The sequence below is a fragment of the Acanthopagrus latus genome, chromosome 20, assembly GCF_904848185.1.
Source record: "Acanthopagrus latus isolate v.2019 chromosome 20, fAcaLat1.1, whole genome shotgun sequence".
Taxonomy (NCBI): domain Eukaryota; kingdom Metazoa; phylum Chordata; class Actinopteri; order Spariformes; family Sparidae; genus Acanthopagrus; species Acanthopagrus latus.
The window spans coordinates 22,410,301-22,423,881 of NC_051058.1; the positions used below are offsets into that span (position 1 = coordinate 22,410,301).

The following is a 13,581-nucleotide window of genomic DNA, read 5'->3' on the forward strand; positions in this document are numbered from 1 at the left end:
GTTTATACTTTTCAAACACAATGTCATAAAATCTTCAGATGATGTTTGTCTATTTTTCTACCCTGTTTTTGGAGGAGGGGGAGCGAAGAGAGGGACAACATTTCTGTTTGATAATCATCTTAAATCAATAAATAAGATATTCAAAATCTATATATATGTTTCTGTAATGCGGGTGAGTCGTCATGCATCTGCATCTCGTCCGTACGTCGATCGAAGACTCTGGTCGTTCAGACGGTCATTTATTGAGGCACTTGACAAAAGCTATGGAATGTACAAATCAAATACGACAAATTTTAAGGTATATTTTTCACATTCTTGCATCTGTAAACATGGTAGAGATTATACATTCAGACAGTTAATTCACATTGTACTTCCCCTCAGCTCACGGAGAGACGCGTGAGGGAGAAAACATCAACGCCGCTGTCTCTGGGTTGGAGTTCGGCGTACGACCGCTACACGAGAGCGTACGAAACTGTTTCTGACCCTCGATCGGCAAAACAGCAACACGCAGGCAAACTGTTCATGTGCTCTCATCTCACCTGAACTGCATCCAGTCTGTCGCTTCATGGATGAGGAGGTCAGTAAATCAGGGATGAGGCTTCTACGTCTATTTAGCAGCACAAGAACACTTCAGAATCAATAAAGATATAAATACATTATCTATACTGACAGCAGGCGTGTGCACAGGAAGTCCGTCTGCTTTGGTTTGTCTCTCTGTACAGGATGTAAACTTTTAGTTTTCTGAATGATTGTGAGGTTTGTTTGTAATGGTTTTCTTTCCTCTGCAGCTCCGGACGATGTCTGTGCACACGCCTGCTGGGTGGAAACAAACACAAAGTATCTGACGTGTCGGCGTTAAGGCTGCTGCTCGTGTATAGATACGAATGAGGTTTCACATGTGAAAGCTACAGCTCAGGTCGGGATGCCCTGTTCACTCCGCTCGGCTGGTGCTCACATCAGTCAGGGTCGGTGTCGATAAGGCTGAAGTTAAAGGAATAATCCACCAAAAGAACATGTTGAATTAACTATCAAATACTTCAAAATATCTCTGAATACAGCGTCTGTGCATCTCAGCTTCAGAGCCACAAACATCAAGTCATCAGGACGGTTTTGTTAGACGCGACATTCAAAGAATCTCCTCCAGCCTCCCGAGTCCAGAGAACAAGTCAGGAGAGTTAGTGTGAAGAAAATAAAAGTCAATCAGTAAGAAACAGAATTTATCCCCGAGACCGTTGTTAGTGTCCTAACAACGTCGACTCATTTCAAAGATATAATATGTAAGAATTCTGCATTAAATCTCTGAAAACGTCAATATAACTGTTATTATGTTGAGTTGTTTACTTATATCATCCCAAATGTTTCCACAATGTTCAAACACAAGTTAACTTCTTTTTAAACTCAAACTCTTGATGTTTTTTGACACCCAAACTGAACCAAACCACAGAAGTTAACCACGTGTTAGAAACACTTTCATTCAGATGCTCAGGAACATCACAAAACATCTGATATCTGACGACCTGGGAGTGAAATCTGTTTTTTTTCTAAATTTCTAATATTTTTACTAGGTAAATGAATAAACGAAATGTTGAATTATAAGAACAAGGACTCATGACCTCAGGAGCTCTGTGATCCCGTCTGGTCGCGAAGGCAAACAGCTGTGAACAACACGTGTATTCAGACATATTTTGGAGAAACGGCGATAGCGAGTAAAGCACTGAGTGTGGACGGTGGAGGAGAGGATTACACTGCAGCAGGCGTGAAACTGGGTCGTATGAGAAGTTAAAACTTTGAGACACTACATGGATGCTCAGTCTGCTGGAGACCAGCAGCATCTGTAGATTCGCCCCAGCAGGACTGTTTGGTGTCACAGTCCTGATTGTGTTTGGTCTTGTAGTTGGTGAGAGATTTGACCTCTGTGAGATCTTTTCCTCTCTGCAGAAGAGGCAGAAATCTGCCTGCTCAGATGTAGAAACCTGTCGTGTGACTGCGGTCTATTATCCGGTCCCGTTCTGTGGACTGAGGCTCTCCCAGGGGCAGATGATCTCTTTGGCTCCCACTCCTCCCCGAGAGGCGGCCCTGGTCTCCTCGTCCTCATCCTCGGACTCTATGGGGTAGATACGGCACTCTGGAGGAATATCAACTTTAATCTGGAAAAAACTGGACAGAGAGAACGTGGTGAGACACACGACTGATCCTCTGAAAGTTTCTGCTCTTTGTTTTCTACTCACTTGGCGATCCGTCTCGGTGGAGCCTGACTGGGCTGATCCGGACTGATGGGCTGGATGCGGCTACTCGTCCCAGCAGCTGAGTGGCACTTGGGCGACAAGCTGGCGAACATGGTGGTGGGAGTGCAGCCACGCTTCAGCAGGCGGCGCAGGGACAGAGCCATGCGGGACTTGGACGCGTTCCCACCGACGGCTGCCGGAGCCGCGGGGTTCCCCTCTCCTTCTCCTTCACTGGCCTCCACCCGCCGCTCAGAGGCCGACGTGCTGTCCAACGCCACGCTGATGGGGGACGGGCAGGCCGGGGTTTGGGCCAGGAAGGGCAGCGAGGGGGAGGCGTTGGCAGAGGGGAAGTCAGAGATGCCAGAGTAGACGGCGAGGTGAGGGACAGGCGTGGTGAAGCGGCACAGCTGTGAGGTCGAAGAGCACAAAGAGAGAAAGGCTTCACTCCAAAAGTGTGTTGGAAGATGATCAGCAGATCATTTCCTCCATAAATAACAATCAACAAGACAACACAGGCAGAATGAAGCCGAATGTAAGAGAGCAATGAACCTTAATATAACATGTTACCTCCTTTAACCAAATATCATCAGTATTCATCCCTGTCCTGTAAGAGCAGCGTGTGTCTGAAACGTTTCATGAGCTCAGAATAACACTGCATAACACTTCTAATAATATACAGTAAACTACGTATACCACAGTTTAAATAATGTTCCAGGACAACACAAGATTTTCCAGGATATTCAGCTTTTTTCTGGTCAACAGTTTTCCAGACGAACGACAACACGAAGAGATGAAAACAGTGAATGAACGACAACTCAAGACAAACACATGGATGTGAGGTGGTTTGTGGGGGATTTATTAGCTCATGACTGATGACAGAGGAAACATACAGTGGTTCAATGATACTGATATGAACATAGACATACAGTGAGTGAGTGAAGATGGACCAGAAACATGACAGAAACAACAGATGATAACAGATATACAGAGTTCATCGCTCGCTCTCCTTCCATATACAGAAATATATTCATCTTTAGCGGCTACATGATCCACTTTGTTCCCCCGGTCGGTGCTGAGCAGCTGACGTACGATACAAGAGAAGCTGTCGGCTGTAAATCCTAAACAATGAGCCTAAAGTTGCTATAAAGCTAACAAAGAAAGCTGCCGTGGGGATAAAGTTTTCTTTCTTTTCACATTAAACATCATTTGATCCTTCGCTGTTATTAAGATATTAATTATAGCACCTTTAAACTTAAATTAAAATACATTTTCTATTTAAATGTTTCAGATAAATAATTGAATAAGATAAAAAGATCCTGATCCTGACAAACGAGGAGATAAAACTCGTCCCGTGTGTGTTCAGGTCTTGCCGCCCTCCCTGCCCTGCTTGCTGAGTTTGGTCATGACCTGCGTGATGTCAACATTGGCGGCCATCTTGGCCTTCTGCTCCTGCTCCTGCTGCCGGAGGACGATGGGGCTCAGACTGGGCCGCCGTTTCTTCGCGTTCTGCTCCAACTGGGAATCACTGGGAAACCAAGAAGCAATAAGAATAATGAAGAAAGATGAAGAGAAAAGTTCTGGAGATGATGGATGCTGCAGTGACGCCAATATCAGCCGCCGTCCTCCTGATTCAAGCTCAACATCATCTGACAAAATGTCTTGAAATAAATCTAAACTAACATCTGAATTAAATCACGTGTACCTGAACTTGTGTTCATCAGGCGAGATGGCCTTCGACTGCGTGTCCTTAAACACCGGAGACTTCATGTAGCGGCCGTACGAGTCCTGAAAAACACGACGCGCTCATCGTGATTGAGTTCGAGCTCGTGGGGGGAAAATATGATGTAATAATAATACAACACCGCCTGTGTTCACGGTGCGTTTACTGACCTTCTTCATGAGCATGTAGATGTGAGTCTGAGCTGCGTCCAGGACGTATCTGTGAGGGTGTTTCAGGCCTTTCACCGTGACTTCCATCGTCTTTCCGTCGATGTTGATCCACCGCGGCGCTCCACGAGCCAGAAACGTCCTGAGAGACGAAAACACTTTGAGGATCTTCACGTCTTCGTGGACAAAATCTTGATTTAAACTCTGATCAGTATGAGGCTGAGTGATTTCCTCCACCGGCTGCAGCCAGCGATCACCTCATTATGAATTCATTTGCAGCAATTTAACGTATAAATAATTAATTGTTTAGTCAATTAATTGTTGAAGAACTGTAGAGAAAAATACACTGAAGAAACTGAAGAGAATTTCCTGATTACAGAAAGAGGTCGTTAACCATCGTATTATTTCTGCTGCTGTCAACGTTCATCAGAGAAAACCGAGACGATATTTTGTTCGAGGAGAAAATAAATCAAGACGTTACTTGTAGATCTGCTCGGCTTTCTCTCTCATCGTCGCCGCAGTGCCCCACTTCAGATCCTCGCAACTCTCCCAGAACGCCAAGTTCTCACCTGAGACGGTTGTGAACAAAATATATATAACAACAGATCAGAATAACACCAAAAAAATGGAGAATCTTTTGTTTTTAGACGTGACTTTGTTAAAGTACCGCTGAATTCTTTCTTCAGGAAGAGTCTGAAGTCGTTTCGTCCTCGGGGGTCCGACAGCAGCTCTCCGAAGCTGAACGTCCACCTCTCCACTCGCATCTTAGTCGGGATTTCCACACTGTCACACACAAACACACACTCAAGATTCAGTTACATCTCAATGTAAACACTATAAATCACACGTCGTCCTCTGATGACTCACTTGGGCATGTTTAACGTCCAGTATGTGACGTCGTCGGTGAGCCAGGGGTTGCTGGGAAGACACTTGGAGAGGAAAGGATCGTGGCTTCTGTAGGTGGCGCAGTACTTCACCAAACTGCACCAACACAGGGGAGAAAGAGTTTAACAGCAGCTCATTCAGCACCGGAGATTTCACTTTCAGAGCTTCACTAGATGACTGAACCGGTCTCAGCTTACGCGCCAATGGACACGGACGACTTCACCCTGGGCCTCATGATGGACTGCTGGGTGAAGATCATCTACAGGAAGCGGAGGAGAGACGACAGCTATAAAAAAAAAAAACAGATCTGCGTCTGTTGATCGCTGCTGAGGTGTTAAAAGAAAGAAATCTCACTCACGATTCTCTCGTAGTAGTCGGGTGTTTTCACCTGCAGAGGGAAAATATATTAAACGCTGCATTACAGGCGTCATCACAGAATCTGATGTGTGTGTTTGTGTGTTTTGTCTTTTTGTGGAGCAGAGTTTTGTTATTTACATCCTGGTTTAAAAAGTCAGAATACAAAAAGAGAGCCGTGGGAAAGGCCTGCAGAAGAGAAGAGAAGAAGAGGAGAGGAGATTAATTGTAGTAAAAAGATATAAAAGATAAATGAGACAGCAGGCAGGGAGAGGACAGAGACGATACGTTGCACCTGCATTCATGCATGAAAGCCTCTTATTGAATATAATCTGACTGACAGGAATTACGTTCCCTCAGGTCACGAGCCGACTCACCTGTTACCTCCTCTGTGTTCGGATCTATCCGTCGATCCAGCCCGTAGTCCATGGCGCTGACCGTCCCCGGCTACACACACACACACACACACACACACACACACACACACACACGACAAAAACAATGTGTGTTTACCAAATGACTTATTAATGAGACGGCTGTTTTCTGATGCTAATCGTAGGCAGATGATGTGTCACACTTTCCTCTCGGCCATCTGAGGCGACAGCGGGCCGGGCGCCGGTCATGTTGAGCTGTGAATTCACTGATGAACATTACGAATACGAATCAGAGTGATTCGTTTCCCTGCAGAGGCTTTAAAAGACGAATAAACTTGAAAGCAGATTTACAAGAACGCGGGATAAGCGTGTCTCTGATTTGTGATATTATCTCGGATGTAGAGCCGACTGACTTCTGGGAGTCTGTGTGTGGAAACATAAATCTGATTTTATTGTGTTCAGATGCAAACAGCATCTGTGCTTTGCTCCCTCTTACCCTCAGCAACTAAAGCTATAAACAGTGATAATTAAGAAGAAGTGTGAACATTTTCTGTGGAAAAGGAAGAGAAACACTGAAACACTGAAAATATGCTTATTTGCTTTCTTGATAAGAGTTGAATAAGCAGATCAATACCCCCTTATGTCTGTATGCTTATTGTAGAGAAAGAGCTTCTAGGTGTTAGCCTAGCTTAGCATCAAGACTTACAGCACGTTCCTAGCTCAGGAGAGGAAGAATGACACACAACTGTTGCTGGATTGACCCGCTACAGAGCAAAAACTAGCCTTGAATCTGTTTCGCCTTGTTCCTCTGACTCTCTAAGCACTATGGAACTTCTAAAAGAAGAAATAACACAATCTTCCTCTTGCAGATGAAAAGTTAAACTCCTTACTGATACGAAACAGTCTAGCGGTTTTGCTGCTGCAGCATTAGTTGGTCTGGTAAAACCAGTTAGCTTAGGGTGGCTAATGTTTGCTAGCTGCAGTACAGCTGTGTAGGTTTGATTTAGAGACTTAAAGAGTTCATGTTAAGCTAATTTTCAGGTTCATACTTTTATTTGGAAGTCCTGGTAGAATATCTTTACATCATTTAATTTTCAAAAGACATATTAATATAATATTTTTTGAGTGGGGCGGGTCATGTGTATATATATTTATATTGTATAGTTATATTTTCTACTTTTTAAAATAGTTTATATTGTTAATTTGTTATATTTTCTATTCTTTAAATAGTTTATATTGTTAATTTGTTATATTTTCACTTAATAGTTATTTGATGCATGCACCAACATCACCACAACAAATTCCTTGTATGTGTAAAATCATACTTGGCAATAAAGCTTTTTCTGATTCTGATTCTGATTCATGCCGAGCAAAGTAGTGTGATTAATAATAACACAGCAGCAGCAGCAACTGTTTGTCTGCTGACTGACTGGAGTGTTTGTATTTAATAATATATGTAAAAAAATATATATTTATTTAACGCCTTGCCTTCAGAAAGAGGGAATATGGTCAATTTGTGATTTTAGGGGGTATTTTAATTTCAAGAAAAAGAAAAACTATATATGAAAAAACAAATCCTCTTATTGATGGTCTTGTTTGCTTAACTAGGTCATCAGTATTAAATTGTTTCATATCGTTCCTCGTTTTAAATTTAATCAAATTACCCCAAAAAACACAAGTGACACATGGTGAACTTGAGGCGTTCAGGGACCCCGGAGGGTCTCACAAACACAACAAGGTGCAAATCACGGCAGTACATTCTCCTGCGCAGTGTGAAATATTAATCAGATGTGCCCTTTTTCCTCTGACTGGACATGTAATGGTAATGAGGCATCACGGGTGGAGATAATTAGATACCCTGGGAAGTAAAGAGGTGGAGTGCAATTTATTTTCAGACCTCGCTGTGTGCTGGAAACCCACTCGTATCTCCAAGAGGCTGCAGCCCGATAGCTATCTGTGTGTGTGTGTGTGTGTGTGTGTGTGTGTGTGTGTGTGTTCTCACCGGAGGTCTGTGAACCACCCAGTAGGCTCTCTCCTGGCACTCAAACACCACACGGTCTGGCTTCTTCCTCTCCTTCGCCGCTCTACAAACAAACACACACAAAAAAAAACGTAACACCTCCTCGATCTTAAAATGGAGCCGCGTCTCTCTGAGTTTCCCTCACACGCCTACCTGTACTGCTCTTTAGCCTGCATCACAATGAAATCCCATTTATGATTCATCCACTTGTGCAGGCGGTTATACTGCTCCTGTGGACATGAAATAACACCTCAGCAAATGCCAGCGAGGGAAAAAAAACCAAAAAAAAAACATGAATCACTCGCGGGTCTCGTTCTCACCTGCTCATGCAGCTCCAGGATTCCTTTCTTGCGTATGTTTCTTTTCGCCAGATAGATTGCTGCAATAATGACACGAAGGCGAGTGTTAACAGAGGGAGACGTGCAACAAAATGTGTGAAAGAAAAGTAAAGTCACACTCACCGTAATCTGTATCCTCGACGGGCCACTGCTGCGTGGGCCAGAAATATGGCGTCTGGAGAAGGACAAAAAACAGAAGTAACATGAAGACAGAAACATTATGGTGAGCTGGATCTGTTAGTTGCAGACAGGATATCAAGCTAGATTATTTTTGCACAGGAAACCAAAACCAGAGCAGTTTGAGGTTTTAAAACCACAAAATTGTCTCCTTCCTGCTGCTTTTTTTGTCCTCTAATGGGAAACTTTCTTACAGGAAGTTGCACATTAAGTCTATGAAGCTCCAAATTTGTTCTCTTTCTTATTAACAAACCACCAGACTCTCTGTACGAACGCTCCATCTAATCGATTTTATCTGGTTTCAGCTTTGTTTTAAAACATCATGAACGGCGCTGTGGAGCTGTGATGGGCATTTTTCATTATTTATTGACATCTTATGGACTTCAGGATCAGTCCACTGATCAAAACCGATCAGCACAACAATGAATGCTGCTTCTGTAGACGGGGTCAGCAGCAAAATGTGTTTCAGCAAACAAGAAAACAGACCCACCTTAAAAAAATCTATATCAGTTTAAGTGTTTGCTATATCTTCACTGTTTAACTGGAACCGAAGCTGTTTTATCTCTGCAAAGCCACCAGACTCCATCGACAAAAACAGCAATTTTACCTCTAAAACATCAGAGTCGGTCTGCTGCTGCCTCGATCGCTGAGCTTGTTTGTGCGACTTCTGTGAATTTGAGTTAACGTTTAAGTTTCTTATCAACATTCAGCTTTGATCGACTCTCACATAGCATCAAGCACCATCTGACCCCGGAAACCTACACTGAACTCACGTCTGTGCAGGAAACTTGGGAGAAGGAGGTTTTTAAAAGTGTGTTCAGCTGTCAGTACGTTTGGATTTTGTAACTGAATCTCTTTAATTTCTCTCGTCCTGTTTGTTCTTTCAAACATCTGCTGTGTTTTACTGTTTCATCATCTTATTGTGACGAACTTCAAACGAAATTACAGGAAATTAAACACGTTGAGCGGTGACTCTTTGATGGTACTGTGGGGACCTTTAAGCAGGCGGCCCAGTTCTGCTGGGAAAGCAAAACTGAAACCGGGTCAAACCGAGTACAGCCCGGCTGACAGATGCACTGGAGAAAAAAAACAAAAAAACATTATGATGCTACCAAACATGCTGAGCGAAGGAAAACCCTTTAAGATGAAGAAAGAGACAAAGAGAGGAGGGAGGGGGCTGGACAGGAAGTAAACTAAATCTCTTACAGCAGCTTTAATACAGCCTGTTAATAATCTGTGAGATTTAGGAGACGTCTTGAATCTTGTCTCGGCGTATTCCTCCATGTTTTAGTGCGTCAACGCCACCAAACAGCAAAACTCTGTCGTCCTACCAGTGGTTAAAAACTGTCCTGAGACTTCTTGAACTGTGCCATGTTTACCTGGAAACGATAGAGGGATGCATCCGGTTTGATCACCAGGCGCTTGTGGTCTCGTAGCGGGTAGATGTATCCTAACGCCACCAGCGTGGAGCCGAAGCTTCTCGCCTCTGCAGACAACAAGCAAACAGAGAGACGAGCACGAGGTTTAAACTTTCTGCTGACGTCCACTTCAGACTGAGCTGATTTGATTTTTAACAAACCTTGTGCGTCCACTTGGAATCTGTCCGCTAACCAGGTGATGATGTCCTCACCTGAGGAGAAGAGACGGCAACAAAATGTCAGCAGTTACAAAAGCAGCTCTGACAGGAAACCACAAAGAGTAAATAAGTGTAGGTGGGTGTTCGCCTCTAAATGCCAAGACCCCTCTGTGATCCACCACCAGGCTGTAAGACCTTACAGCTAATGGGGGGAGACAGGAGGAGGGAGAGAAGGGGGGGAGAGGAGAGGAGAGGAGAGGAAAGGAGAGGAGAGGAGAGGAGAGGAGAGGAAAGGAGAGGAGAGGAGAGGAGAGGAGAGGAGAGGAGAGGAGAGGAGAGGAGAGGAAAGGAGAGGAGAGGAGAGGAGAGGAGAGGAAAGGAAAGAGAGGAGAGGAAAGGAAAGGAGAGGACAGAAGCCGTCTCAGCTGTTAGAATCTGCCTGAATTCAAAGCTACAGCTGACGTAGCGGTCTGGGTTTCCTCTCCTCCTCCTCCACCTGCTCGCCGTTTCGCTCTGGTGTCTCCCTTGTTTCAGTCTCTGCTACTTGTTCTTTCCTTTTCCTGTCGCCCGCTCAGTCATCCTCCTCCTCTTCCTCCTCCTCCTCCTCCTCTTCCTCCTCCTCATCCTCTTCCTCTTCCTCCTCCTCCTCTTCCTCCTCCTCATCCTCTTCCTCCTCCTCCTCCTCTTCCTCCTCCTCCTCCTTCACCTCCTACTTTCTCTCTCTCTGACTCCGAGACCGCAGGGGTTGTCATGGAGATTAAATCTGTAGCTCTGGTATCCTCCAGTGAGACTATGCAGGCACAATCACTCAACCAGCTGCCGAATGTGTGTGTGTGTGTGTGTGTGTGTGTGTGTGTGTGTGTGTGTGTGTGTGTGTCACCTGTAATGGCGTGTGGTATTGTTGTGATGACCAGTCTCTGAGGCTGTGACTTCACTCCTGTTTTGGGGTCCTGCATCTCCAGCATCAGCTTCTCCGCCTGCAGAGAGACATGATGAGCGGTGAGACGGTTTCCACGACAACTGATTGTGAAGAGTGTGTGTGTGGGGGGGTGCAGAGGTCACCATGGCGATGGACTGATCCGACAACAAGCTGTTGGGGGGGGAAACGGCAGAAACTATTGTGATTTATGGATTTAATAGGATTTAAATGGATTTGTGACTGAAATCTCATCTTTTTCAGATAAAATTGTCTTTAATTAGACCTGCAACAATTAATTTTTATGATCAATTAATCATTTCAGGTATTGTTTGAGTGAAAAAAATGACACATTAAATGTAAGAATTTACTGCTTCTCTTTATCATTCATGACAGTGAAGGAGTGAGTCTTTGGTTGATTTATTGTTTTAGTCATTTTTCAAGTAGAAATCTAAACTGTTGCTGCTGAGCTACAAGCGTTTGCTTACTTGCTCCCCGACTAAAGTGGGTTTCACAAGCTTGACTGCCATCAGGGTGTAAATAATGTATTTTCAAATCAGCTCGGAGGATCTGGAGACTCGGATCATCAGACGAGCTGTATGGAGTTACTTGTTATGTAAACACGTCTCCAGCTACTTCAGCTGTTTAGGAGGAAAAAAGAAATGACTTTCAATCAATATGAGGGTGAGTTATAATGACATTTTCATTTTTAGTTAAAAGTTTAAATGAAATGCTTCGCTGGCTTTTTTTTTGTAATTCCTGACAGTAAATAAAGAGTCTTTGGTTTTAAGATTGATGGTTTGACAAAAGAAGAGATTTGAAGACGTCACATTGGACTTTAGGAATATTGTGGTGAGCATTTTCCACAATATTTTTACATTTTATAAACTAAACAATTAATCAAATAACCATGAAATAATCGTTAGTTGCAGCCTTAACTCTGATGCGAATTAGAAAGATGCATTTAGTGCCTCTCTCAACATTACTGAGTCCAAAACCTACAACTCAATGATCCTTAACGCTGCATTTAAACATGTCGAGAGGTGAGATGAGAGGTTGTTTTCCTGCCCTGATGTCGAGGCTTTTGTCTGGTTTGTGTGGGAGGTCTGCAGTGAGTCACTGTCCTTCTAAACAGCTTCTTATTTATCGTATCTGATCCACAGCTCAGGTGTGTGCCGGAGAGGAAGAATTCATTCGGTGCATTAATTCAGTTTGTGTGTGTGTGTGCGTGTGTGTGTGTGTGTCTGACTCCAGGGCCTGTTTGAAGTGGCTTTGTGCTTTGAAGTCATCCTGGAGAGGCTCTGAGCTCCAGGCTCAGACCAAAGTGGGCTTTCATGGCCCAAAACACAAAGTTCTCCTGAATGGTGAGCATTCCCCTGGAGAGCGGAACCTCGTCAGCACTCTGAAAATGAGCTTTTGTCTTAATTATTTCCTGGACATTTTTTTTTTTCTGACGCCTTAAACTCAGTCACTGCGATGAATGTCCACCTCCTGACACTCCAGGAGCGAATGAATCTTAAATGTGAGGGGATGAATTGAGCCTCATCAATGCACAGCGCCTGGATTAACTTCCCTCCGGCTGCTGGTTGGTGTAGATGGAGGTGCTGATACTGATCCAGGCTTAATGCTTATTAAACTGAATGACCTTATCACTGTGGAAAGGTTGCAACAAAACACAGTCTAACATTTAGGGTGACGGACAGACAGACATGACATTTCTTTTGTTATTTTGACATCTTGTCATTCTGTTATATGTATTTCTAATGGCTTGGCTCTTATGAAATGTTGTTTTTCCCTCCAAATTCTAATCAATTAGGTGCCTATAAATTCAGATTTGCATGCATAATTAAAAACATGGCACATTTTGTCTGCTTGTTGCATTTCCTGGACACCAAATGGCACCTCTGAGCTTTGCTGCTTTCCAAAAAAATGTCGATAGAACCATCATGAAATCAGGATTCTTCTGCAACTGTTCATGAGAGCAAATGTTAACAGAACCAGGGTTTGTTAGGTAACAACAGACCACTACAGCTGGAGCATTGCATTAGAGGATTCCTGTAAGTGATCTATCTATAGGTGCGTCTGCAGGTACAGTCTGGGAGCCTGTGGTCATCAGGTCTGATGTAAAAGGATATCCTACCTTCTTGAGACAGGCCATCCGTGGTCGATACCTCTGCCCATGATCCCGGAGAGTGTTTCTGATGGTCATGATGCTTTTCACCCTCTCTCACAAACACTCACATCCGACGGTCCTGTCGCCTGTGAGCCGCTGTGTGTCGTGTGTGGATGCGAGAAGGGAAGTGCAGTGATAGACACCGGTGCTGCCTTCACGTGTTTGCCCGTAAGCTGTTAGGTAGAGGGTTGGAATTCGGGAAAATGCAGTTACATTCCCATTTCTATTTTTATTTTTATTTTTTGCATTCAAGTGAAGGTCGACATTTAATTCGTTTTTTGATTATGCGGGTATGTAATAAAAAACAATCACCCAAATGCACAACATCAACAGCATAAAATGATAAAGAAAAGTCAAACATTATGGAAATAAATCATTTTATTCATGAATAAAATGAAAACTTTTCTATGACAATCGCCTGATAAGCACATTAAAGAGTCAGAGAAAGGTCTGCTCACAGAGTATCGATGCTTTCTCGCGTAAATGTACATTTTATTGATCTTTTTAAGTGCGTTAAAGTGTGAATCCTCATATTTCCATTTCCCCCTGAAGGCAGCATAACGAAAGCGAGAGGGGAATCAACCAATCAGAGCGCGGCTTTCTCTATCAGGGAAACGGTGTTACGCAATGACCCGAAAGAACCAGCAGGGGGCGAC

General features: G+C 43.7%; 1 protein-coding gene across 5 annotated transcripts; it reads right to left on the reverse strand.

The window, feature by feature from the left end:
• Positions 1 to 226: 226 nt before the first annotated feature.
• On the reverse strand, positions 227 to 13,413 carry LOC119009744 (regulator of G-protein signaling 9-like). Of its 5 annotated transcripts, XM_037081296.1 has the most exons (19): positions 12,893 to 13,413; positions 10,717 to 10,813; positions 9,840 to 9,890; positions 9,640 to 9,746; positions 8,207 to 8,258; positions 8,066 to 8,124; positions 7,899 to 7,975; positions 7,728 to 7,809; positions 5,736 to 5,798; positions 5,356 to 5,385; positions 5,195 to 5,256; positions 4,980 to 5,093; positions 4,780 to 4,895; positions 4,594 to 4,681; positions 4,116 to 4,254; positions 3,928 to 4,010; positions 3,633 to 3,750; positions 2,229 to 2,632; positions 227 to 2,157 (listed from the first exon to the last, which is right to left on the reverse strand). In XM_037081296.1, the coding sequence occupies exons 1-19, from the start codon at positions 12,959 to 12,961 to the stop codon at positions 1,995 to 1,997; spliced, it is 1,974 nt and encodes a 657-aa protein (XP_036937191.1). In that variant the 5' UTR covers positions 12,962 to 13,413; the 3' UTR covers positions 227 to 1,994. The 5 variants fall into 5 exon arrangements, with proteins under 5 accessions (XP_036937191.1, XP_036937194.1, XP_036937193.1 ...); XM_037081297.1 differs by lacking the exons at positions 227 to 2,157; positions 2,229 to 2,632 and having other exon boundaries at positions 3,061 to 3,750; XM_037081299.1 differs by lacking the exons at positions 7,899 to 7,975; positions 8,066 to 8,124; positions 8,207 to 8,258; ... (2 more) ...; positions 10,717 to 10,813; positions 12,893 to 13,413 and having other exon boundaries at positions 5,729 to 5,798; positions 7,728 to 7,767.
• Between the last annotated feature and the right edge of the window lie 168 nt (positions 13,414 to 13,581).